General features: G+C 51.0%; 1 protein-coding gene across 13 annotated transcripts in view; it reads right to left on the bottom strand.

Annotated features, from left to right (window-relative positions):
* Window positions 1–13,163: 13,163 nt before the first annotated feature.
* The window catches only part of IKZF1 (IKAROS family zinc finger 1), a 100,234-nt gene continuing 86,731 nt past the window's right edge, over window positions 13,164–26,666 (bottom strand). For 9 of the 13 annotated variants that reach the window (XM_043588448.1, XM_043588449.1, XM_043588446.1 and 6 more), the window contains 2 exons: window positions 26,231–26,365; window positions 13,164–17,504 (listed from right to left, as the gene is read on the bottom strand). In XM_043588448.1, coding sequence (XP_043444383.1) covers window positions 16,795–17,504; window positions 26,231–26,365 — 845 coding nt within the window. In that variant the 3' untranslated portion in view covers window positions 13,164–16,794. The remainder of the gene's footprint in view (window positions 17,505–26,230; window positions 26,366–26,666) is intronic. The other 4 variants (XM_043588454.1, XM_043588444.1, XM_043588452.1 and 1 more) reach the window with 2 other exon arrangements.

Here is a 26,666-nt window from a genome sequence, read left to right as displayed (position 1 = left end):
ACTTCCTTTTTGCGTGTGTGATGGGCGTATACACAGCCTTGTATTTTGCAGCGGGGGCGCAGGGAAGAAGCCCCAGGTCAGGTGGAAACTTCCAGAGCTGCGTCCCGACAGTCGACAGTCCGGGGGAGGAGGGAGCGGATGATCTGAGCGGGCATGGGTCTTCAAGCCCAGACCAAGGATGGCTTGCCCTCCCGGGGACTGGAGCGGGGAGGGTCCCAAAACCCAAACGCCTCCCGGAGCCTGGCTGTGTGAATGTGTGGAAACAGTGGCTTTCACAAGGAACATTTCTCTGAGTGCAGAGGAAATGAGGCAAGCAGTTTATTTAGGAGAAGCAGAAGCAAGAGGAAAGTGATTTGCCTTCTTTTCCTCTTTTGCTCCTGGGAGGGGAATGATCCTGCAAGAATGTACCAGCAGGGTGTAGCAAGCCCTTCCCTATTTGCTGGAAATCCCTCCCTCCCTCCCAGGCTCCTCAGTTTCTGTTTTGCAGGTTGCTGCGCCCGCCCGCCTGCCCGGAGGGGACTGCAGGTCAGGGGTGGCACCCTGCCAGGGCTCAGCCCGCAGCAGCACAGGGAATGCACCAGGTGGGGGAATCAAGCAGGCCCGGCCTCCAAGGCACAGGGAGGGGTGGGGGGAGCCGTGGTCCCCACTTAGCCAACACCTTGGAGGCAGCCGGGAGCCTGCTTTTTACAAAGCACATGTCCTCAGGCAAATGTCATTTCCCTGGTGGCCAGAGTGGTCTCCAAAGGGGAAGTGAAAGTTGCTGCATAATTTGAATATTGAAGGCAGCCTTCAGGATTCGGTACCGAGGGCAGGCTTCATGGGGAACAAGCCAGGAGCGCCCGGTTTACTTGGGGAGGGAATCAATGTTTGCCAGGGACCACCCTGTTCTGGGTGCCGGGCTGGATGCTGGGGGGGGTGGGTGCTGTGGATCAAGGCTGGCCTGGGGGGGGTCTCATCATCTGTCTGCAGTAGAGTTTCCATGGCGTGGGAAGGTTCCACACCCACGCTGTCCAACACGGTAGCCACGGCCACATGTGGCTCATTGAACACGTGGAATGTGGTTCTTGCCACTGAATTTTCCATTTTCTTAAATTCTAATGAATTTAAATTGAAGGAGAGCGGCTGAGTGGCCCAGTCGGTGAAGTGTCCGACTCTCGATCTTGGCCCAGGTCATGATCTCATGGTTTGTGAGTTCGCGCCCCGTCTCGGGCTCTGGGCTGACAGCGCGGAGCCTGCTTGGGATTCTCTCTCTCCCTCTCTCTCTCTCTCTCTCCTTCTCTGCCCCCCCCCCATTTTCTCTCTCTCAAAATGAATAAATAAATAAACTTTAAGTAGCCACGTGCCTAGTAGCTACCGTATGGAACAGCGGTGTTCCATGTAGAACCTTTGTTTGGGGACCGAAATAATTGGGCTGTGACGTAGGCTTCGACATCTCTAGCCAGTGGAGGTGCGGTCGGGGGGCTTGCGTGTACCCAGAGTGTCTGCCAGTGACCAGGTCACGGAGGGTAAGAAATGATTTGACTTTTGCTTGCTTCACATGCTTCTGTACATGAGTTCCAGCCCAGGTCACGGAGGTGTGGTGACAGGTGTGGCCCCCCGCCAGCCGGGGGACCCCAGGCGAGCAAGGTCCAGGGCCCCGTTTCGTACAATCCCTAGGATAGGAGGTAATGACATCTTTGTCTACGGCCTGCTGTCCACACTGTCCCTGTGGCATTCTCTGCTCTGTGGGTCCGGCACCCTTGGAAATATTCATTCAGCACTGGTGTCTCTGTGTCTGCTCTCAGCCACCCAGGGGGAGGGCCGTTCTCACCCTTCGTGAGGAAGGCCTGGCACCGAGCCCCTGGGGTGCAATGGAGATGACGGTGGACTGTGGAGCACTGCCTTCTTCCCCCCCGGATAGCAGGGCAGCATGGAAGGTTCTCCATCCTGGCCTGTTTTCCTGCAACCCTTGGTCCTAAGAAGGATTTAGATCAACAGAAATGCTGACATTAGAACGTGAAGCGAGTGTTTACAATGATTTCACAAGCCTGCCTGGAGCCCCTACTGTGTGCTAAGTTAAGCGTTCATTAGGCCCCCCCCCCCCCCCCCCGGGGGTTGGCAGGTGGTGTGGTTGGTTGTGGCTTGGTAAATGCACTTTTTAGCACTCGGAGATCTGCTCCGACTGGGGAGGTTTAGCTGTATCCTGAGGTTGGGCTAAGGATTTTGTGAGATTCAAAAACGCAGCGTGTGTCGAGGAAATTCTCTCGGAACCCCACTTTGTCCGAGAGGGCCAGCTCTTGGCCCCTTGCGCTGGGCATCTGTTTATTTTTTAAGTTTTATTTTTTATTTACTTTGAGAGAGAGAGAGAGAGAGCAATGAGGGGAGGGGCAGAGAGAGGCAGACAGAATCCCAAGCAGGGTCTGTGCTGACAGTGAGGACAGATAACTTGGCTGAGACTGAAAATCATTACCTTGTATCGACAAGTGCACGGGATGCATCTTTTTTGTTCTGTGCAGATTTTTTTTTTTCCCACTCAGTTCTCTACTACTTGTGATTCTCTTTCTGAATCATTAGTCTTTCTCAACACGTCTCCACTCCATCATTCAGATTCGGGCGCGCCCTGTGGATGTGAATTTTCAAGTTTCTTTATCATGTTTTTTCCCAAAACAGTTCCGTCCGCCTGCCCACTCCCTCCCAGCCTCCCAACATGCAGTGTTGTAAGCAAGATTTACATCACCCAAGTGAAACAATTTTCAGGGTTCTTCCTCATCATTGCTGGTTGCCAGAGGTGGGGGCGCAGGGTGAGGAAAATGGGAGAAGGGGATCAAAAGGTAGCAACTTCCAGTTATAAAATAAAGTAGCTACAGGGTTGCCCTGCACAGCATGGCGACCATAGTGATCAACGCTGTGCTGTATTGGGTATCTGAAAGTTGCCAAGATAGTAGGTTAAGCGACTGACTTCGGCTCAGGTCATGATCTTGCAGTTCAAGAGTTCGAGCCCTGCATCAGGCTCTGCTGACGGTTCAGAGCCTGCTTCAGATCGTTGGTCTCTCTCTCTGCCCCTCCCCCGCTCATTCTCTCTCTCTCTCTCTCTCTCTCTCTCAAAAATAAACATGAAAAAAATTTTAAAAAGAGAGTAGATCTTACAAGTTCTCATCACAAGAAAAAAAGTGGTTAACTGTGTATGGTGATGGATAAAAAAATATGAGTCTGAACCAAAAAGGCTGTACTGAAAAACAGAAATACAAATAATACCTAAAAGGTGCCCGGTCGTGGGGAACTATTTGGAAAACAAAGAGTAATTGATTGGTGTAACTGATATCTTTCCTGGCCCTTAACATTCAGCATATTATGTTACTAAGAGGTTCTATAAACTCAGTGTTGGTGTATTGCTTTTATTTTGTTGCTGTAAATTGCGTTATCCTGGGTATTCGGGATCTGTGAACGCTGTGTGACGTGGAGAAAATGCCCTGTCCTGTCTGAGCCGTAAGGCTCCGTATCTGTCGGTGGGTGCAGTGGGACCTTGCAAGAATCACAAGAGAACCGTGCCTGGTTCTCAGGCACAGTCCCAACTCAGTGCATTTCTTTCCCTCTCTTTTTACCCCCAAGTGTTTTACAGTTCATGTAATGGTATTTTTCGCCCAGGCCTGAACCAGAAAACAAATACGGAAATGGTATACTCCTCCTTTTCAAAATCCCAAACCGATATACAGGTCCTCAGTGTGTGCTGAATCACCCAGGCCCTAAATCAGGTCCTATTTTTCTTTTCTTTTCTTTTCTTTTCTTTTCTTTTCTTTTCTTTTCTTTTCTTTTCTTTTCTTTCCTTTTCTTTTTTCTTTTCTTTCTTTTTTTCTTTTCTTTTCCTTTTTTCTTTTCTTTTCTTTCCTTTTCTTTCCTTTTCTTTTTTTTTTTTTCCAAATTAAAAAAAATGTTTATTTATTCCTGGGAGAAAGAGAGACAGAGTGCGAGCAGGGGAGGGGCAGAAAGAGAGAGAGACATAGAATCCAAAGCAGGCTCCAGGCTCTGAGCTGTCAGCACAGAGCCCGACACGGGGCTCGAACTCACAGACCACAAGATCACGACCTGAACCAAAGTCAGATGCTTAACCGACTGAACCCCCCAGGTGCCCCATTTTTATCAAATTTTTAATGTTTACTTATTTATTTGAAAGAGAGTGCAAGCAGAGGAGGGGCAGAGAGAGAGAGAGAGAGAGAGAGAGAGAATCCCAAGCAGGTTGCATGCTATCAGCATGATGAGGTTTTGGGGTGATGGGGGTTCAGAGCTGATGGCCAAGAAAGAATTCTTGATGTCTTTGGTGCAAAAAGGTGATTTTATTAAAGTATGGGGACAGGACCCGTGGGCAGAAAGAGCTACATTGGGCTTGTGAGGAGTGACTGCTTATATACTAAGGAGTTGGGGGAGGTAAAGTCAAGAGGAGGTTTCTTAAAGGGATTTTCACCTGTTAAAGACTCACAGATCACTGGAGGCCTAGTTGTTGTCAGGCTAAAGTTGTTTTCCGTCTAGCAAAGCATTAGGGTTAAGCCAGTAGGGAACTCCCTGGGGCGCCTGGGTGGCTCACTTCTTCAGCTCAGGTTTCAGTTCAGATCTCCTAGTTTGTGAGTTCGAGCCCCGCGTCGGGCTCTGTGCTGACAGCTCAGAGCCTGGAGCCTGCTTTGGATTCTGTGTCTCCCTCTGCCCCTCCCCTGCTCATGCTCTGACTCTCTTTCAATAATACATAAATGTTAAAAACAAATTAAAAAAAAAAACAGGCTATTGATAAGATGGCCCTTTGCTTTTCTAACTGTACTAAGATATTTGTAAACTGATAGAGACTTTTATCAGTTAACCATTTCTTTTTTTGTCCTTTCCTTTGTCCTTGGGCAGCCAGCAGAGCCTGAGGAATCTCACACATATCCCACCTGTTGAGAGGGCAGGGGGACGGGGGTGCTAGCTTGTGCTAGCTCTCAGCCTGCCTGCGGCTCCTTCTTCAAGCAGGGAGCTGATGCGAGGCTTGAACTCATGAACCATGAGATCATGATCTGAGTGGAGATCAGAGGCTTAACCAACTGGGCCACCCGGGCGACCCAGGTCCTACATTGCGGAGTCGGGTCGAAGCATAAGGAAGTGTCTTGCCTCTTTTTCCTGCCAGAAAGAGAATGAGACTTATGTCCCCCGTGTCAACTCTGAAATGCCCCTGCTTGCTGGCTGTGGAAGACAAGTCCCTGAACCAATTCTGCTCTCATGGAAAGACCAGCTTCCAGAAGGCAGGAGACAGCCCATAAGAGCATCCTTGTGTGGCAAAGGCGCCCACTGGTTCCACGGGGGGCTGGAGGAACATTGGGACCGGGGGCCTGTATTCTCTACCAGGCCTGGGGACATCCCCGGGATGGGGACATCCACCAAGTCACAGAGCCACACCTGCATCTCCATCCCTGGCACAGGGCCTGGCACTGAGGGAATAGCCTTGCTGGGCAGCGTTTTGACCTCAGCACTGGGGCATGACCAGAGGGGCAGGTCCTTGGGGCAGGGACGGCTGGGTGTGGTTCGCCAGGCCCTCCTAGAGTGACGTGCATAGCAGCAATAAAAAGGGGGCGGTGGGGATTTAGGGGAGTTAAATTCATTTTCAGGAATCCGGATTAAATACACTACGTTGCATTCTTCTTGGAGCCTTTCTGATGCTACCCTACAGCGTGACTCTCTGAAAAGCTCCAGGAGTGTGGGACTCTTCCGGAACCCCTCTGTCCCATTCTCCTTTTTATACTGTGCATAATGGGCTTTAGGAAATATGGCTCAAGGGTGACTCTCTGTGACCTTGAAAAAGGCCCTGGGCTTCCCTGGCCTTGGTTTCACTACCTGAAACCCGTGCTCACACCCATCTCTGCCCCTTCCTCCCCAGCTGTCACTTAATGTTAAAGGTCCGGCAGCTCTGGGACCAGCATGGGGCTCACTTTGCACCCCTCTCCTGGCCCCTGCTTAGCTTTGACAATGAGGGAACCCTCCTCCGGTTCAACTTGGTCTTCCTGCTCCTGCTTATCCCCCAACCCGCACGGGGCTGGCCAGGGGTCGCAGGCCCAGAATGCCGTCCCGGGACAACTCAGCGGCACTGTGTTCCACACTCTGGCCTCTGCACCTGGACTCATGCTCTCCTTTGCCTTGGGCTTTCTTGCCTTCTCTCTTCACCCAAATAACCCTTCCAATCTTTCAGTGTCCCTGGGTCCACGCTGATATTCTGCAGGCTGGATCTGCCCGGTTCTGAGAGCCCACAACTGCATGGGGGGACTCACCTCTTTCCCCTTGCATTTCTATACACTTGGCCTCACGTATTTTGACGCCTTGTTGTTTGGCGCATGCATACACATTAACGGTTATGTCTGCTTGGAGAACTGGCCCATTTATCATTATGTAAGCCCCCCTCACCCCGCCTTTGTCTCTGATAACTGCCCTTGCTCCGAAGTCCATTCTGTCTGAAATTTTAATACAGTGACTCCTGCTTTCTTTGGATTAGTGTTACTGTGGTGTCTTTTTCACCATATCTTCCTTTGTAGCTTATTGCCTACATCTATATCATCTATATCTAGGTCTAAGTCTGTGCCTATATCTATTATCTATATCACAATCATCTGTTTATTTTAGAGAGAAAGAGGGAGAGACTGCAACTGGGGGAGAGGAGCAGAGGGAGAGAGAGAGAGAGAGAGAGAGAGAGAGAGAGAGAATCTTCAGCAGGTTCCATGTTCAGCACAGAGCCCAATGCAGGGCTCCATCCCATGACCCTGAGATCATGACCTGAGCAGAAATCAAGAGTTGGATGCTCAACTGACCGAGCCACCCAGGCGCCCCACATGTCCTTATGTTAAAAAGGGCTTTTTGGTAGACAACATGCAGCTGGGGGCTTGCTTGTGGATCCCCTCTGATAATCTCTGTACTTTAATCGCCGCATTTATCAGTGGCACTTAAAGTATTGGTACAGTTGGATTATTGTCTACCACATTCTTACTGTTTGTTATGTATTGGCTTTCTTTCTTTCTTTCTTTTTTCTCTGTCTCTCTTTTTCTTGTCTTCCACTCTTTCTGCCTCCTCTGGTTTTAACTGGATGTTTTGAATGATTCTGCTTCTTCTCTTTACCCTGGTCTCTCAAGACTTGACTGAGATGCACTTGGCCCAGGGGACCCTGGTAGGCCTGCCTTCCCTGCCCTCAGCCCCTCTCACTCCACATCAGTGGCATCCCCTCAGGAATGCTCAGCCTGTCCCCTGGATGAGACACCCCTGTGAGGCCCCCAATGCAGACAGGACCCTCCTGGAGAGCCTCAGGGAGCCGGGAAGCCTGGAACCCGGGTCCCACTGCCTCCTGCTTTTCTCCAGGGAGAGTGACACTGGCCCTGAAGCAGGTGGAAAGACGAGAGGGGGCTTCGGGAGGAGGAGTCATGGGCTGGGGGTCCCAGATCATCACTGAGGGCAAGGTCTGAAGGTCCACACCACACACCATGCACCATGTGCCACTCCCGGAGCTGCGAGGGCCTGACTCTGCTTGCAGTTGGGGTTTGGGGGATGCACCCTCCAGAAGCTCACAGTCCGATGGAGGAGGCGGGCACTTAACACCCAGCACCAGGAGAGCCCCCAGCACCACCCCAACAAGGATTCCAGGAACACAGAGGCCTGGACTTGAGGCAGCTCCAAAGATCAGCTCAGGACAACAGGCTCGGTCTTGTCACACGTCTGGTTTGGCGGCGGCCACGTGGAGTCGGGTGCTGGTCAGGCTGGATGCCGGTCCAGAGAGTGTGCACTTGATGCCTAGCCCAGCCTCCCCGCTCCCACACGCTGGCAGCACTCTGGATGCCTGAACTCACGCTGGATGTAAACATGCAGTCAGTTTCCCTCTGGGTGGCGCCCAGCAGTTTGTAAAGGCATCCCGATGCGTCCAGGGATAGGACCGGGGTGTGGGTAGGGGTGCCGCCATGGCCCTCTTGAGGGGGCAGAGCCCAGAGAGGAGGAGGCCCTGAAAGGGGAATCAGATGAAGGCCCCAAAACCACAGACCCTCCTTGCTGTGGGGCCCGGCCCGCCCTTGCCCACAGGAAGCGGGAGGGAAATGTGTTGAGGAAGCTACGGCAGGTGCCGGGAGGGCCGCGATGGCCCGGAGGTGATGCCGCCCCAGGGCAGGGCTGGGGGGGGGGCCCTCCAAGGAGCCCGGGCCCGCCCTGCTGGGCGTGGGCGTGAGTGCATGTGCCTGGGAACACCCAGGGAGGGGACCCCGGCGCGTGAGGCCTGGGGAAGTGCGGTGTGGACGGGAGGGGGCCCGGGGCGCACCCACGAAGGGACACACAGAACATCTCGGGACAATTCACACACTCAATGTCACATCTAGTTGGTTTGACAAAACATGGGAAAGAAGAAGTGAGATTTGTTAGCTGTACCCGGATCCATGCAGTTCACTTCAGGGGACAGTTTTGGTACCAAATTATCCTTGCTATGCAAATTTCCTCCCCAACCGGCTGGTTCCCGGTCGTGCAGGGGGACCTCGGTGGCTGCACCCGCTTCCCGCCGTGCCGATTCACCGGGCAACCACAGCTCATCTGCTGGGCGGCCAGCACCCAGCTGCCGGGGAGGAGGGACCCTCCGGAAGGTTCCTGGCACAGGGAGGGGACATTGGAGACGAGGGTGGCCAGGCTGCAGGGCTTAGGGTGGTCAGCCTGTTCCTGTCCTTGGCCTTCCCAAAAAGTGGAAAAAGCAGGGGACCTCACCGTGCGGTCTGTTCCTTTCTCCCTAGGACAATACTGCCCAGAATTTGGCATTTTTTAAGCATTGGTCCAAGCTGAGGCCCAAGGAGCAGTGGATCCTCACTTCCCCTCCGTGAGGTGCTCCCTGAACGTCCCTGCGAGGGTCCTGGACCCTCCTCATTTCCTCTGCCTTCATCGGACTGGTTGGGGACTCTCCTGCCCAGAGAAAATCTGGGATGCTGTATGCAGCTGGCTTTCCTTTTCTCAGCTCGTCAAAGCCCCTGCCCAGCCTCCCGGCTCCCTCCTCAGGCACGTGGCCCATCTGTCCCTTTCCTGACAGTCACCCATGTGCTGGTGACTCTCAGGTCTCGGACCTGTCCTTACAGCTGACCCGCTCTCCTCATTCAGCCGCTTAGATAAGAAGAAACCACGCTGCCCCTTCAAGCCCTCTGCCCTCTCCTCTTTCCTCCTAACGGCTCCTGTAGGAGCTGAGACTTGGAGTGGATGCCTCATTATTCCTTCCGTGAGCGATGGATTAAATCATCCCAAATAACCTGTGTTCATTGAGCACCGTCTCCATCCATGGGGCTGCCATAACCAGATGTCACAGGCTAGGAGGATTTAGAAACAACAGCAACTACTCCCCACCGTTCTGGAAGCTGCGGGTCCGAAATCAGGGTCGGACTGAGGGCCCTCTTTTGGGTCACGACGTCACGTTGTGTCCTCACCTGGGGACAGGAATCTCTCTGGGGTGTGAATCCCATTCCTGAAGGTTATTATTCCAGCACCTCCCAAAGGCCCCGCCTCCTCATGCCGCCATCTTGGAGGCTGGAGTTTCAGGCCATGGACTTGAGGGGACGCCAACATTGAGTCCGCAGCAGCATGGAGTCCGGAACATTGATATTCCAGGTAATCCTGTTGATGCTGAGGATGTAGCAGTTAGTTAAAAAAAAAAAAAGAAAAAAAAAATCCCAGGTGCTCCTGGGTGTCCTCGGTTGGTTAAGTGTCTTCAGCTCAGGTCATGATCTCGTGGTTTCGTGAGTTCGAGCCCCACATTGGGATTCTCTCTCTCCCTCTTTTTCTGCCCCTTCCCCACTTGCGCTGTGGCTGTCTCTCTCTCTCTCTCTCTCCAAAATAAATAAACTTAAAAAATTAAAAAAAAAAAATCCCAAACCACCTAGTTCATGGAAATCACATTCTAGTGGCAAGAATCCAAGCCCTCCCTTCTTTGCTTTCCTCTTCTCTGGACTCTGTCCAGTGTCAGCACCTTGACCCCTGCCAGGTGACCACGTAGGTCCTCCCATCCCTGGTTCCTACAGCATCTCCCTTCCGTGCCTCCAGTGGCTCCCTATCGGCTGCTTGGTCGCCTGTACGCACTCGTCCGGAGGCAGGAAGTGAGCACACCTCCTTTTGCTCTGCTGGGGTCCCCTGTGCCCCGTCCCACAGGGCGGGGGCTCTGTCCTTCCGGGGGTGCAGGAATTCAACTGCTGCCTGCATCCAGGGGACCAGTTGGTCTAATTCAGGGCAAGGGGGGTGCAGTGGCAAGACAGCCATGGTCAGGCACTGAAGCTGTGTCCTCTAATCTAGCTTTTATGGGAAACACAGCAATGTATTTTGGTTTTCCACTCTCTGATTCTTATCTCTGAGTTGTTTCAAACTCAAGAGGGGAAGAGACAGACATTCATTGTTCTTTCTTCCTAACAAAACAAAACAAACCCAAAACATAGGTTTGGGCTGAAGGAGAGGGTTAAGCTGTAACTACCTTAGGGAGAAACAGGATGGGGAACCAGCTTAGTCCGGTTTGGGGGTGCTGGTTCCACACCTGGGGGATAGACTCCACGCAGACCTCCGGCTCCAGAATGATCACGAGCGGGTCTGCGGAAACTGCGTTTTTAACAAGACCCAGGTGACTCCAAGTTACATTTGGGAATCAAGGTCAGGGGGGAATCCTTGGAAGCATTGGCGCAGGGGGAAGGTGCAGGTGGGCAAGGAAGACTTGAGGCAGCTGGGGATCGGGAATTTGGGTTAAGCACAGGAGAGTGCAACAAGGGGACAGGAGCTTGGGTGTGGGGCGGAACTGTTATTCTCGGAGCCAAGGGTCTCCCTTGCCTCCTGTTAGAGGGCTGGAGGGGCAGGCTGTTTGGGGAAAGGCAGGTAAGAATGCCATCAAGCAGGTGACATTACTTTGGCTCCAGCCCTGCTGCTCCTGGTTCTGGGGCCGAGAAAGCCCAAAGGCATCAGAGCGGTGCCCTGGCCTGTGGAGGAACACGGGTTCCCTCGCTGGTGGCCCCAGAACCCCGTCCTGCGCGTCTTGTGCCGATCGCTAGGTTCCTTGAGTTTCCTTGCTCTGCCTTTGGAGTTGGGGGGGGGTGCGCACAAAACCCACGACTTATGGAAAAACCGAAGGGATTCTGTTCCTTGAGAATCCACGTGCTTTTTGATGAGGACGCACGCTGCCACCAAGGAGTCACGAAACGTCCAAGACATTTGATTTTGACAGAAAATATGACTAGCAATGGGATCAGGGAGTGCCACCCAATCCTGATTTTCAGCTCCCCCCTTTTCACACTAACATTTAAAACATAGAAGCACCTGGGGGTCTCAGTCGGTTGAATGTATGACTCTTTGCAAAAAAAAAATTATTTTTGGGAGAGCACAAGCAGGGGAGGGGCAGAGAGAGGGAGACAGAGGATTGGACGAGGGCTCTAGGCTGACAGGCTGATGGCAGTGAGCCTGACTCGGGGCTTGAACTCAAGAACTGGGAGATCATGACCTGAGCCGAAGTTGGATGCTCAACCGACCGAGCCTCCCAGGTGCCCCAAATGTCCAACTCTTGATTTTGGCTCAGGTCATGATCCCAGGGTCATGGGATCAAGCCCCACGTTGGGCTCTGCACGGAACATGAATCCTGCTTGGGATTCTCTCTCTGTGCACTCTCTAAAATTAAAAAAAAAAGCAATGCAAATTTTACATTCACAGCGCTCACCGGGAACAGAAGTGAAGTGCGCAAAAGCAGCAAGTTCTAGTGGGGAGTGATAAAATGCAGCCCCGGGGACTCCCCACGAAGACAGAGAGGGCAGGGGCCTCCAGGGCTGCCCCAGGTGTGCTGGGAACAAGGGCAGGGGCATCAGTGTTACATCCAAGCATCACTTCTCAGCTTCTTCTGGATTCTCTGCACCTGCTGCCAGCTCTTTGCACCTTGCTGCACCCCACCTGGAATCCGGTGTCCTCCAGGCAGACCCCATGAAGGGGGCACCCCGCCCTGGGTCAGCCTCTCCGGGGTCAGGGGGACTCGTCATTTGGGCCCATTGAGTGAATGCCTCCCACCCGCGGTGCGTGGGGACCAGGGGAGGACACATGGACACTCAAGTGTCAGTGCCAAAAGGATGTGCCGAGAGTAATCATTCTTACCACGCTCGGAATAAAGCGTCGTGAAAACCAAGAGACGGAGGCAATCAATCACCCTGCTGGTAGCTCTTGAAATTGAGATTTGAAACCTCACCCTCACCCTGTGGCCATAACGGGGGCTCCAGGATAAGCCTGCAAGGTGTGCAAGCGAGGGCCGGGGAGGCCCGGGACGCATTAGTGCCACGGACGCCTTTCCTCTGGATTCCCGCAAGTTGTGTTCATTAGGCTTCCTAAGGACGGGAGCTGCACAGATGTGTGCAAACCTGTTCCTCATTCTTGATTCCCTGCATCTGTGATCACCAACAAGGCACGGCCGTAAAACAGTGGAACCGAGTGGTTCACGCTCTTGGGGCGACCTCGCCCGAGGAGGCTTCCTCAAGATGCTACCCTGTCAAGTGCTAGTTCTGAAGGTCTCCCTGGGGGACTGATGCCGGGGCCTGATGGGAAAGAGCACAATCTATTTCACTAAAGTTTCACCTTGGGTGGATTACACGTTCTACCGTTCTACCGTGTAGGCCTAGTTAGTTACCCCATCATGTTTGCTAGGTCTGAGCCCATCTGATGTCGGGCTCTCTCTCTGAAAGGGACAGATTTCCTCCCAGAGCATCTGCTGTAACTCAGTTCTGCTGCAAAGATCAGATGAGCCTTCTGGCACTGCCTGGCTCTGGCCTAAGGGTCAGAACTGTGACAGGTGGCCACCGATGGTCAGTCACTGTCCCCTTGTGCCTTCGTAGCCATGGGCCCACCCCCAAAGGCATTATGCAGCGGGCTGTGAAGAGCGGGGGGGTTGTGGTGGTGGTGGTGGTGGTGCCATATTTGTTGCCCACTATTTCCACCCAGCCTCAAATCCACATTCTGAAGCCAAATACAGGGACTCAGCATCCCAGGCAGAGCGCAGCTGCAGACAGGAGGCAGACGCTGTGCTGAGCCTGCTCATCTGGGCTACAAACACATCAGATGGCCATGATCCCATGGTTCCCAACTGGGGCTGCGGCCACCTGCCTGCTCTGATGGGCCGAGCGTGTGGTTCCCGGCCACTCCCAGGTCACGGGTTAGGACAGACAAAGTGTTTGTTGCATTTATTGTTCTACCACTACAGAAAAAAGCATTTCAAAATGTGTACAAAAGTATCCTCTATCCCTCCAGGGGCACGCCCCTTGTTCACAGCTAAACAGAAATAATTTAACATCACCAGAGAGGCGGATAGCAAATACAACAGCATTTTTTTCTCATTTACAGTCCTGTACACATATTTTCCAGAATGGTGGACGAAGACCCCAGGCAGCACTGGCTACACACACAACATCATAGAAAAGTGTATTAGAAAGTATTTAAAACAATATTGCATATTAATTTCTGGCTACGTCTGTTCACAGTGAATGCCACCACACCAAGACCACACCAACTGTGGATGTGCTTCTGTTTTCCCAAGACTGAACATCTTAAATAAATCTGAGTTTGGTTCATTTTTTAAGTAAAACACACACACACACACACACACACACTGAACTGAATATGACAGCTATCGGGATTTTTAGATAGAGCTGACCCTTCATTATTGCTGAAACTTAGGAAGTGCAGGATAGAGTAATACTTTGCTTCCCAACCTATGTAAGTCCATTAGATGTTGCTTTTGTTTTGGCAAGAGCGTGACGCTCATCAGGGTTACACAGTGATGAGAACAAACAAGAAAAAAAATCCCCACAAAAACAGAAAGAACCCCCCCTCCCCCCACAAAAAAAGAACAAACTCGAATGCCCGTAACAGTAGCTTTCTTTCTCAATGAAGACTCTAAGATTTCATGTGGTGGATTCTACATTGAAAATGGAACACTCTGGTCTCTGAAGTGACAGGCATACGCCCCTTGGTGACGGATGAAGAAAAGTCACAATTCTTTTTTAGTGACTCTTTGGACAGGGCAGCGTGTGCTCTAAGGCATACGGCACAGAAGGGACCTGGATAAGGAGCAGGCGTCCAGGCTTTCAGTCCACAGAAGCTCAGAGACAGAGGGGCAGCGATTTCTTACCATAACCCACACATCCACCCGCGAGAGCGGCGCTCTTGTCTCTGACGTTTATTTTCAAATGCGGGGGCACGAAGCCTAGGCACACTTCAGAACACAGCGGTTCTCGAGACACGCATTCACACCATCCAGCAGCAGAACAGACCACAGAACAGAAAAGGCGTGAGGTCATGCACAATCCTACGTTGCTCGGCTAGAAGAAAAACGTGAACGGCTTTTGGTACAGAATATGACCACCTTCCTAACGTAACTTAGTTACCAGTTGACATTCTATGGGACCGTTACCTCCAACACAATAATCTCAAAGAAAAACGGTGTTAGCATAGAACACCACAAGAAAAGGTGTGTAAATAGATGGTTACATTGGCTAGAAAAGGCAGTGAGCGGAGGGGAAGCGCTTTAGAAAAGAACACTTGTAGCCGCTATTTACAGTTCTGGGTTAAGCTTTCTTTGAAGCCACAGCGAGGGGCAAGGGTGAGAAGTTTTTTTTGGGGGGGGGAGTTAACTCCTTTCAACCAACTGGCTCTGTGGGATGATGGAAGGGAACAGGGCAGGTCTGAGTGGCCCCAGCAAACAGGAAATTTGTGTCACTCTCCCTTTCTTTGTGGCTGCGTATGGAACCGCCCGCGCCCCCTGTCTCTACAGCACTTTACCCAGGGCCTTTGCACGCCCCTGCGTCAATGCAATGTTTCTTTCCAGTTTCAAAACACCGTCCCCGTCCTGTAAGCCAAGAAATGTGTGACTCAAGGATGGGTGTGGACTTCATCCTCTCAGCAAAACCCAAACGTGCACAGGAAGGTGGGATAAATTCATTTCTAGAATTTGCGATGAACACAGAGGAACACGGGTCAGGGGCTACACGGCAGAGGGGGAAAATTCTTCCAGCATGTTTCTCTTTGGAAGGCTTCCCCAGACCTTGGACTGGCTTAGAACGAGAGCAGTGGTTCTCGACTAGGGAGGATTTGCTCCCCAGGGGATATGTGGCAACATCTGGAGAGATTTTGGGGTGTCGAACGGGGATGCTATGGGCATCTGTTGGGTAGTGACCAGGAAGGATGCTAAGAACCCACAGGAGAATCCCCCACCACAAAGAACTGCCCAGCTCCAAATGTCAAGAGCACCGTGACTAAGAAACCTCGATTTAGACTAAATGCAGAGGGGCCAATGGACAATTTTTCCTCTGTTTTCTTTTTCCCCGTGTTCACCTTGGCTCAGTTTTGGCGAAGACACGTAAAGGTGTGAAACCGCGTGCTCTCATTTGCCTAGGTGACTGGGGTCATTATCCTTAACGACAGGATGAACCTTGAGGGTGACCCCTCTGGGTTGGCATCCGAATCACCAAACACCTCAGCGGGGCTCCCGTCATGCCTGAGGAAGGTTCTCCCTCTGCCACCACCTGCCTCTTTCCCGTCAGATCCCGCTGGCTGGTTATGCGATCGCTCCCGACCGTTCCGCATTCCCAGGGAGAAGGGACGCAGGGCCACACATCATGTCCATGTGCAGGCACACAGGGACTGCTCTGTCCTCACGGGGGAGTCTCAGGCTGTTTCAAAGTTTGGTTTCCAAGGCGTGGGTCCTGTGTATGAACAACGTCTCCTGGGCCTTGTCTGTCACGTTCCCTTGCTCTGAAAATTAATGACCATCCTGAACCCTGCTTTCGTGGATTTTAAAACCTGAATGATGCAGAATGAGGGCAGGGAAAGAAACTTACCGACAAACAAAACAACGACATAGTTGAAGTGGGGTCTAGGTTGGGCCTCTGAAGGAAAGGCAGGCTTCTGCCTGTCAGGGGAACCAGCCAGGGAAGCAACGGGTGTAGAATTTGGAATCAAGCCTTGGTTTCTCGGTAATTTGACCCTTTGAGAGGTTCAGAGGAAGTAAGGTCCAAGTTTTGGGATGGATGTTAGGAACATAGTGATAGACTCTGGGCCATGAAAGGCACGGACTGGAGTAGGCAGAGGGCAGCGGTCTCCACACCTGCCTCCAGGAATACAGTGTTCAGACTCTTCTGCTCGCCCGCCAGCCTTGGAAGGCTACCTCGGTTTTGAAATTGAGAACCAGACCAACAGGCTCTCTGGCCCCTCCCTTTGTCCGAGGAGTCCAGCTTTCCTCCAACAATTTGCCTTTTGTGCGGGCTGTGACTTACAACATCTCTTAGAAACTGCAGGCCTCCAGCCCTAGACGCACACGGCCAGAAGCTATGACTTGGGTTTCTAGACCCTGCTGCGTTGCGAGGGGGGCGCCTGGAGGTCTGCTCCCCGGCTCATTCCTTCCTGGGCTCTGACCTGTTTGTATCAAACTTTCTCTGAGAGTGATGAGTCTTGCGGAGGGGGGCGGGCGGGGGGCTTCCAGGAAGCCACAGCTAGAGGGGACTTCAGCTCGCAGTCTATGGCAAACATCTAGGAAGAGAGCGGTGGGGGTGGGGGGTGCTCCAAACGTAACCCTGCATCTAACCATAAAAAAAAAAAAATCGCCTCGTGTTCCAAAGCAAATCAAACCCCAACCGACTGAAAACTACAAAACAAAACAAGAGAACCACCGAGAAATCAAAAGCACAAGGTTCTGGTCCAGTCCGTGCTGCTGGCGGGAGGGCCTGTCCGCCCCCCCCCTCCCCCCACGCCCACCCCCACCCCCGCGTGCTTCCTCTGCGGGCCGGCAGCCGCGCGCGGGGTTTAGCTCATGTGGAAGCGGTGCTCGCCCCGGGTGATGTGGGACGAGAACTCGTAGCGGTCCTGGCTGTGGTAGCCGCACATGTTGCACTCAAAAGGATCACGGAAGCCGTGACAGCCCATGTGGATGGTGTACATGACGTGGTCCAGGAAGAGCACCCTGCAGTGTTCGCACTTGTACACCTTCATGGGCTCCCCGCCCGCGCCGATCACGCGGCAGGCGTCCTGGGAGCCGTCGGAGGCCGCCCGCAGCACGTCGTAGGCCGCGTGCTCCTCCTTGATGGACAGGCCGTTGCGCGCGTGGGGCGTGATGTGGTTGGTCAGGTAGATGAGGCCGCCCCGCTGCTCCTCGGCGTTGCTCTCGGTGTCCGTCGAGTCTTGGCAGCTGTTGTTCGGGGACGCCTCCCTCTCGGAGGACACGGACTTGGCCTTGGAGAGCAGCAGCAGGTTCTCCACGGCGCTGTCCTGGGCCGCGTGGTTGGACCGCGGGGGGCCCTCCGCGTGGGGCTTGTGGAGCTGGTACATGGGGCTGATGCCCGGGACGACCTCCGAGCTGCCCGGGGGCGTCTGCACCAGCGGGCGCAGGGACTCGGCCCCCAGGTAGCTGATGGCGTTGTTGATGGCTTGGTCCATCACGTGGGTCTGCATCATCTCGTTTTCCTTCTCGTAGCTGGCGCTGCCGTCGTAGGGCATGTCCGACAGACACTTGTCCCCTGTGGGAGGCAGGCGACAGTCAGTGAGGCCACGTTACCTCTGCGCGCCACGGGGGCGGCTGAGATCTACAGCAAGGGGGCGTCCCCCCCTCCCCCCGCACATCTGGGTGTCCTGGCGCTCAGGGGGACGCGCGACTCAGACACCTCCCAGATGGACAAGGTGGAGGCCTGTCTGTGGTCACCCAGCTCAGGGCCCTGCTTGGAGTCAGCCCTTAAACGCACCCGACCCACCACACGAACCCATGCACCCAAGTCGGCGCACGTCAACAGAAACAGCAGAAACCGTCCAACTAAATACTAAACCAGCACTTGGGTCTTTTACTATGAATGTCACCATATTCAGTTTAAGATGAAAACTTAAATGACGTATTTTCGATATAGTGTTCTAAGTGATTTGCAATAGCTGGTTAATTTCTCATAAATTTATGTAATTACCATACGCGAGTGTATCATTATTCACTAGCGTGTGCGATATGCTTGCTTAAAACAGTGTTATGGGACGGGGTTCTGAATCCATAACTTCAATACTCAGAATAAAATTTGATCAAAAGGTAAGATTTCTGGTAAGATCTATAGAAAGCTGACTTCTGGCTCGGAGAGGAAATGGACGCTCAGAGTCCGGTGTCCACATCCTCCCTGGTCCCGGTTCCACTCGCCTGTCTGTCACTGGCAGGACTAGAGCCGTGTGCCACATGGGTATGTGCGGGGAAGCTGGGCACACAGCAGGGGAGTAAAGGGGAGGGGGTGTGCCATTCGCCTGTTCTTTCCAAAAATTTCCGAGCATGAACGATGCTCAAGGAACCACTGCCAAGGACTCTGGGTGTGCGAGCGTCCCCTCAAGAAACTTCCAGTCTGAGAGCGAGCTCCCTCCCCGGGGATGGCGAACCCTGAGATGAGCTCGGGCTTCTGAGCAAACATTATCATGAAGAACTAAAACGAACTGCCTTGAAGATGCACCTTCTCGACGCACTGGTTATAGGTTCAGTACGAAACCGTGGCGTAATGAGCAAAGTCGCTGTCTGCACTCTGTCAGGGCTACTGATTTGCTTTCCGTTTGCATGCAGATTTATGGATAAATCAAAGCACTGGAGGCATGCCTGAGTTGTTTACGTTTTACCCCTCATTCTGTTTCTTTTCTTCCTCCAACACGTCTATGCTGAGCATTGAGTGTCTACTGGACTGGACAGGAGGGGCAGACAGGGGAGCTAGTAAAAAGGGTCCCCATCCTCAACAGCTAACAGGGGACACAGATATTAAAACACAGCTGCAAAAATGGTGTATCCCAGGCAGAGAAGTTCTAGGAAGCAAATAGAAGGCTTGGGTCCTGAGGGCTTCTGACCTAGAGTTGGCCGGGTGAGTGGGGCTCTTGTCCTACACGGGGGGCAGCCAGGGGTCCTGGCCAGAGCCTGGGTGTGGGGCAGGGTGGGGGCAGTATCTACCAAGCAGAGGCTTTGTCTAGAGGAAAATGAGAAGCCCCTGAAGGGTCTGAAGGAAGGGCCCTTCTCAGTAATGGGCAGGAGTACAGGTTGTGAGGGGCAAAGGTAAGTGAACTCAGAGACTCCCTTAAGAGCCCAGGGAATGGCTACTGATGGCCTGTGAGGGCGGTGGCGGGGGAGGATCCCACACCTCCCACACTGACACCTGACATCAAGGTCTCCTGCTCATTCTTAGCAACAGGACAATAAACCACTTAGTTGTTCAAAACCTTAACTAATCTTTCTTAAAAACATTTTCCGACCACGGATGATTGTCCAGGGATATCCCCCATCATGCTGTAGAGTATCTTGGGGTCTCATTTCTTGCTTGCAAAAGAGACTTATCATAAAACAGCCCGCCTGCATTCATTCTAATCTACTGGCGGTCAGGAGAGACATGTGGCCTGATCGTGGTGAAATGTGATCCTCAGATTACAGAAAGAAAATTTGCTGGTGGCCGGTCACACCCTCTGCAGAAACTGAATAGAATGGATGGAATCTCTCCACAAGGTGGGCGGGAGGGAACACGGAAGTCGTGTTTATGCCCATTAAAAGTTAGAAGAAATAACTTGATAGCATTGTTGAATCACGTTTTGAGGTCTTTGTGTTGAGGTGCTAAATATTTTCTTGGTCTAATTCTAGAACAGAATGGATCCATTCTGGCTTATGCGCCCCCATCTGTCCCTCTACCAAACCCTGGTAGGGACAAGATCGGGCATAGACTTTCAGGCCAATTCAGATACATATCGAAGTGCTTACAGCCCCATCAAAAATGGTGCTTTCCCGCCTAATCATCCTGTTTCTGCCGAAAGTTGTGGCTCTTTGGTTTCCCAGGCAACCACTGAAATCCATTGTTTTTAAAACTTGGTCTTAACAACAAATCGATGTAGGAAAAAACCCATATATTTCAGATTACTGTGGCATATTGAAACTATCCACAGAATTTCTCTTCCCTAATACTCCACAAAGTGAGAAAAAGAAAAACCCACGCAGTTCACTTTGGCAATGAGCTAAATAAAAAACCACATTCTAATGAAACACATAGTTTTAAAAAAAATCAAGGAGCAAGGAAAGAAAATTCTGGCGTGAGACATACAGTAAAGGGTGGCTGCTGATCTCACTTCTAAAAACCTCAAGTGTGAGTCAACGAAGTCCTCAGGGTTCTCCCTAATATCCTCTTTTCTGTAGGAAGCGCATTCAAATACACATCCTCTTCTATTTCTGATCCCACAGCAGTGGAAGCCTCTGCTAGCAAGAACCAGGTGAGTGTGAGGTTGGCTCTCTCGATAGGAGTGAGGTCTTCTAGGCTGTAGCTGAGGGGAAATGGCCCTAAGCCCCTAGTGTCCTTCTGTGGGGCTGGGAATCATGCTCCAGCCACGTACAGTGAGTGGTAGCTGGTTTAGGGCATTTGACCAAATCTCAGAATGAGAGAGAGAGAGAGAGAGCGCACAGAAAGTCTTTAAACAAAGACTGCACTTTGCCTCACCTGAACTCCTCCTTCCCCCTATCCTTGGCATTCTTTCAGGATTTAGAAAAGTCGATAGCTCTCACAGGAAAAAAAAAAGCCTCACATACAGTGGGAAAAATGTCCAAATGTCAATCAAGCTCCATCAGCCCAAGGAGAATAAGCAAGTGACAAGAAATGTCATGATCACCATGAAAATACTTTCTAGCAACTCAAGGGAGGAAAGGAAGTAAAACAGACCAATAAGCCCATCCTAGGAAAAAAGCTCAACTCAAGGAAGAGAGGAAATGTGTCAAAATTACTTTGTGAGATGGACTCCATAAAAAAAAGCGCTGAACGACAGCATGCTAAAACAACAGAAAAGAGGTGAAAAAAGGTTTCAGATCTCAAGAAACAAAATGAGGTCCATTTATCACAGAATGAATCCATGGATTAGAAGCAGTAACAGAACATAACCTACTAAAAATGGAATGACTGACAGAGGAAAAACACAAGATAATAAGTGTGAAAAAATGTGAAAAAAAAGACAAAAAATAAACTGAAGGAAATGCTAACAGATATGGAGAACAAATTATCCAACATAAGGACAACTGGTATCCCTGGCTGAGATCGCAACAGATGGAAAAAAAAAAAAAGATGTCTACAAGGAAGATTATTTCTCAGAAATAGAAAACAGGGGACTCCCCAGATTAAAATGGCAGGAAAGTTTTTATTCAGAATGCAAAATACCAAGACACATCCTAGTGAGGCTATTTACCTTTTAGACTATTTAACTTAAAGAGCTCTTCAGGTGTTCAGAAAGAAAATGGAAGTCACCTTTAAGAAATAAATCTCAGACTGGCCTTAGACATCTTCACGGCAGCATTCAACTAAGCAATGCCATCATGGCACCACACAAGGTCAAGACAGAAAGGCAACAGGCAGACATCCTCAAACACATGGCAAGTGTGGAAATGGAGCATCTATAGGACCTCCTTGAAAAAAAAAAAGTTGCTTGAAAGTTAAGTCCAATCAGTCAAGTGATTAACACAATAAATAGACTGAGTTGGGGCTTTGAATCTATTTAAAGAGAGAGTTAACGAAAAGTAGCTAAACTTCTGTGAGAATTAGGATTATGGGAATAGAATGTGACTATTAGGAAGCAGGACGATGTAAAAATAATATAATTGAACACTGGGGAGTAAAATCGTGTCTTTATTTCCCAAAGCTGTGAGTCAGGAGATACTGCGTAAATGGAAGCAAATGGGTTAAAAACCCGATGAAGCTCATGTTTTTCATGGTGCAGTGTATCTTTTTAATCTTAGATTAAGTCCTCTAAAAATATCTTTCTGCGAGAAAATGTTCATTTGAAGATTGGCTATGCCTCCAGTTTTATTGGGTTCTTGTTCACCTCTTAAATTTAAGACATCCATACAAATGCTATTTGCATTTTGAAGTAGCATGTGTGATATGACAGAATCTTTACAGAAGTGTTTATTCCACACCTGTCTATCAATACACCTGTTCATCACCCTAGCCCCCCACATACATACATATGGATAAAAAGGCTTTTAGAATAATGCTCAGCTACTCTTAATATTGGCAATTTCTGGATGTTGGGTTTTTGGGGTCATTTGAAAACATTCATCTTTGCCTTAAAAGTCTTTATATTAACCATGTGTCACTTTCATAATGCAACATGGTTGTTTTTTACTTCCAGAGAAAAGAAACTATACCAAGATAGTTATAACGGGTAGAGAAAATGTTAATTATTGTTATGCTCCCCTATTTCCTCTCCTGTATTTAAAAAACTTCCCCAATCACCAAACAGACGAAGAATACAGCCTTGCTGTGTAACGTGACCATCCCCTTTCTGATGGGGCTTCATCAATCCTGTTGGCTTCTATCTGATTATCCCGGGGGATGAGATCTTTGGTGACACAATGGTGAGCAATGTTCCTGGCAGAGTAAGTACTTACACTCAGGCCAAAACTCAAGGAAAAACTTTTAACCATAGATCCCGTATCCATTAAGCAAAATTATGGGTCATTCGGAGCAATGTCCCTGTGAAAATCATGGCATCTTACAATTTTAAGGTGCTTTCTCAAGTTTTGATCTTTTGATCAAAAGATCAAGGGATCTGATCATCCCTTTTGATCTTCAGACTGGCACTGGGAGGGATGCAGGGTAGGAGGCGTCACGCCCATTTCACAGATGGGGACACTGAGTCCAGGGATGTGCTCAAGGTTGCCAGCCAGTCACAGCTGGAGCTGGACCCTGTCCCCATGTCTCTTGAATGTCAACCGGGAGATCTTTCGACTGCACCACCACTGGCCCGTGTGTATGATAACGAATGGCCCGTGTGTATGATAACGGCTAAGAACCGCACTCCTACACACTTCAAGAATTCATATAAAGGATAAACTCAGCATCTAGAAGTTAAGAGGGACCCTAGAGACCCATCTTTTTCTTTTCTTTTCTTTTCTTTTTAAATTTTAGAGATGGAGAAGCTGTGACAAGTTAGGAGCGGTTGATTAAAATTCCATTGAATGGAAGTGAGGACAAGGTAGGCATTAGGGGGCAAAAGGAGGCGTTATTTTAAATATGCTGAGTTGGCTGAATCACCAATATTTCTTGGTTTTCTTGGGAAAACCCATAACAGCATGCACAGCCGCTCCTGAGCCCTTCCTTCCAACCTCCATGCTGCTGTCCTTACCCTACTGTTCCCGTCACGCTTCTGTGCCCCCTCCCCTCTGGGGACTTCTTTCTAACCTTTGCTGGGCTTGATCAGAGCTTTTTTTTTTTTTTTTTTTTTTGTTTTTTTTTAAACACGGAAGCATCTAAATCTCAAGACAATGCCTAACTTGGGGCCTCCTCCCAGGTGGCTGCAGGGGAGGCTCACGGTTAGTCTGGTTTGGGCTGAAACCTCCAAAAGCTAAAACAGGTTGCAAACGTTCATTGCCAAAGTCCTCAGCGGGACTTCTCCAGGTTCCCAACCTGAAGGAGAAGTCAGACACAGCTGGTCAGGGACCAGTAACGATCCTCAGGCACGCTTGCTACTGGGTCTTTCTTTGCTCCGTCTCCCCTCATGGTGACCCGGCCACTGTCCTCTGCCTCGCCCACTGTCCCCTGCACACTGCTCACTGCTCACTGTCTGTGAACGCTGAGTTCTCACCCAGCGCAGTGCGACCTGAAATCCCACCACAACAGCCTAGCCTGTGCTCAAGGACCTCACTGCCCTTCTGCTCAGGAAATGCAGCGTCTCTGTCATTCTCCCCGACTAAGAGCTCACATTCGTGTGACTCCCCACATGGCATCTCTGGCCAGTGGTTTGCAAAAGTGTTTTAAACTGAATCCTTCTTTCCCCCACCTATGACAAGCCTCTGAAAACCTCATCAAAGCCACAAGAACTCGGCCTCTCCTTTGTCCTCCCCGCTTCCTGCTGTCGCATCTGTCCTCTGGAACCCCAGGCCTCATCAACCGTTAACCCCATTCTAGCCCCATCCTTCCCCGACACACACTTTTTACATAGGCTCCCATGTGGCCCCCACACCAGAAAGCCCTTGAAAATTAGCAGATCAAAAACAGAACTTTTTTTTCCAGAAACTGGCCTTATCATTTCTATAACTGACATCTCCCTCTAAGAGAGTCACCACGACTCACGGCTTCCACTCCCACCACCTGCCCTGGCCCCCACGCCCCTGTCACCAAGACTCCTCTCTGCTCTGTCCCCTCCCTCCCATGCCCCCACTGCCCCATCCTTCTGGTGCAGTCAACCTTTGCATATGTGGTCTCTATTTTCCAAGGTATGGCGCCCATGAAACATGTCAAAGCTCTCTCCCGCCTACTGAGCTGAGGGTGCATTGCTCACCTCAGCTCTCAAAGACCATTGATTCCGTGGCCAGAGCTCTCCAGGAGAGCTTCCCTGAGGGTACGTGAATCAGCCCAGAACAGGTCCTGCTCCTCAGTCAGCCCGTGTCTTCCATCCACCCCAGCCACCAGCATGACCATTTCCCTACGCTTTCATCTGTCTGTTCAGAATCCTCTCCCCTTCTTCCACTATGAACAATGTGCTGAAGTCCTATTCCTCCATCAAGGTCACTATCAATTGCATGAAGCTTTTATTAATCATCTTCCTTTCTGGCCATGACCCTCCCCTCATGGTCTCTTTCCTGGCCATGACCCTCCCCTCCATGATCCTCCCTCCTGGCCATGACCCTCCCTCCACGATCCTCCTTCTTGGCCATGACCCTTCCCCCATGATCCTCCTTCCCGGCCATGACCCTCCCCCATGATCCTCCCTCCTGGCCATGACCCTCCCCACCATGATCCTTGCTGACCATGACCCTCCCCCGATGATCCTCCTTCTTGGCCATGATCCTCCCCCCATGGTCCTCTTTCCTGGACATGACCCTCCCCCCCCAATGATTCTCCTTCTTGACCATGATCCTCCCCCCATGGTCCTCCTTCCTGGACATGACTCTCCCCCCATGGTCTTCCTTCTTGACCATGACCCTCCCTCCATGGTCCTCTTTCCCGGACATGACCCTCTCCCCATGGTTCTCCTTCTTGACCATGACCCTCCCTCCATGTTCCTCCTTCCTGACCATGACCCTCCCCCCACGGTCCTCCTTCCTGGACATGACTCTTTCCCCCATGGTCTTCCTTCTTGACCATGACCCTCCCCCCATGGTCCTCTTTCCTGGACATGACCTCTCCCAGCATTCTCCTTCTATATTGTCCTTATGATAACAGCTGAGTTTCACATTGAGACTGTGTAAATGTTCTCACCTCCATGATGTTAACTAATGTCCACAAAACCCTGTGAGGCACACAACGAATGGAACCAAGGTCAAGTAACGTGACCAGCTGACAGCATCAACACGTGGCTGTGTGCAGACACTCCCAGGTTGGGCCCCCAGCTTAGTGCACTTCCACTCTTAAACCGACCTAAATAGCTATCATTCTTCCTGCACCTGCAGCATGAGGCCTGGCTATGGTTACTGGTGCATCTATCATCTACACAACAGCAAGGTCCTAGAGGAAGGGGACACTTTGATCTTCCTTTTATCCCTCAAAGCACCTGACACAGGTAGAGATTCAATGGTGAGAACTGCAATCGTGGCTGTGCCCCCCTCTTCTCTGGACACGTCTCATGGGCCGAGTTGCTACGTGATTCAAAGTATCCCATGCAAGGAGTGTTATGAACTTCGTGTGAAAAATGAGCTTTCGAAGTTCAGCGAGGCTGCTCGGGCAGCGGGTGAATGGGCTGTGTGGGGAGCCCCTGGCCACGCTGGACCCATGTCCTTGGCTCCGAGCACACTGACCCGGCCAACCCTGTCCACAGGCAGATCTCCTGGGTGCCCAGAAGGCTGCAAGACCACATCTAGGAAAAACTGCCAGGAGAGGAATTCATTTTTAAGAAGTCTATCAGAAAAAACTCCAGGGGCACCGGGGTGGCTGAGTCAGTAGAGTGTCCAACTTCTTGGTTTCAACGCAGGTCATGATCTCACAGTTTGTGAGTTCGAGCCCCATGTTGGGCCAACAGCACAGAGCCTGCTGGGGATTCTCTCCCTCTCTCTCTCTCTGCTCTTCCCCCACATGTGCTCTCTCTCTCTCAAAATATGTCAATAAACATGAAACAAAGAAAAAACTCCAAAATATTTAAGAAACGTGAAGCCTACCAATTTTTTTGCTCTGTAAAAAATGAGCTACTTTTTCTTCCTTCTACTCTCAACTAATTTGCACCTGAGCCGACAACACCCGCATAGTTGTTCGTTAAGAGACAGCAAACGTTTGACTCTTACCAACAAATTTCTGAGGCATAGAGCTCTTACGTTTGGCGACGTTACTTGCTAGTCTGTCCAGCACGAGGGATCTCTCTGATCCTATCTTGCACAGATCTTCTGCCATCTCACTGTGATTAGCTTCTTCTTTAATGACTAAAGTCAAAGACAGTTAGAGAGGCCAGTTTAGAAAAGCTTACAATGAAAGGATTCGGTCGCATCCAGCATTAAATCTGACATTTGTTAAGCGCCTACAAGAGCCAGGCCCTTCGCAAGGATTATTGCTAATCTCCCCGGCAGCTCTTTCAGCCGGGACAGAGGCTGCCCACGGCCACCTGCTAATGACACCTGCCGGCCGTACGTTATCTCCCGAGGCCAAAGGAACAAACACCATCCCTGTCACCAGAAGCTGGATGGGATTAAGCAACTGTGTCCCTCGGAAGAGTCCTCTTAACTT

This window comes from Prionailurus bengalensis, chromosome A2 (genome assembly GCF_016509475.1).
Source record: "Prionailurus bengalensis isolate Pbe53 chromosome A2, Fcat_Pben_1.1_paternal_pri, whole genome shotgun sequence".
NCBI lineage: Eukaryota > Metazoa > Chordata > Mammalia > Carnivora > Felidae > Prionailurus > Prionailurus bengalensis.
This window is presented reverse-complemented; position numbering and strand designations above follow the sequence as displayed.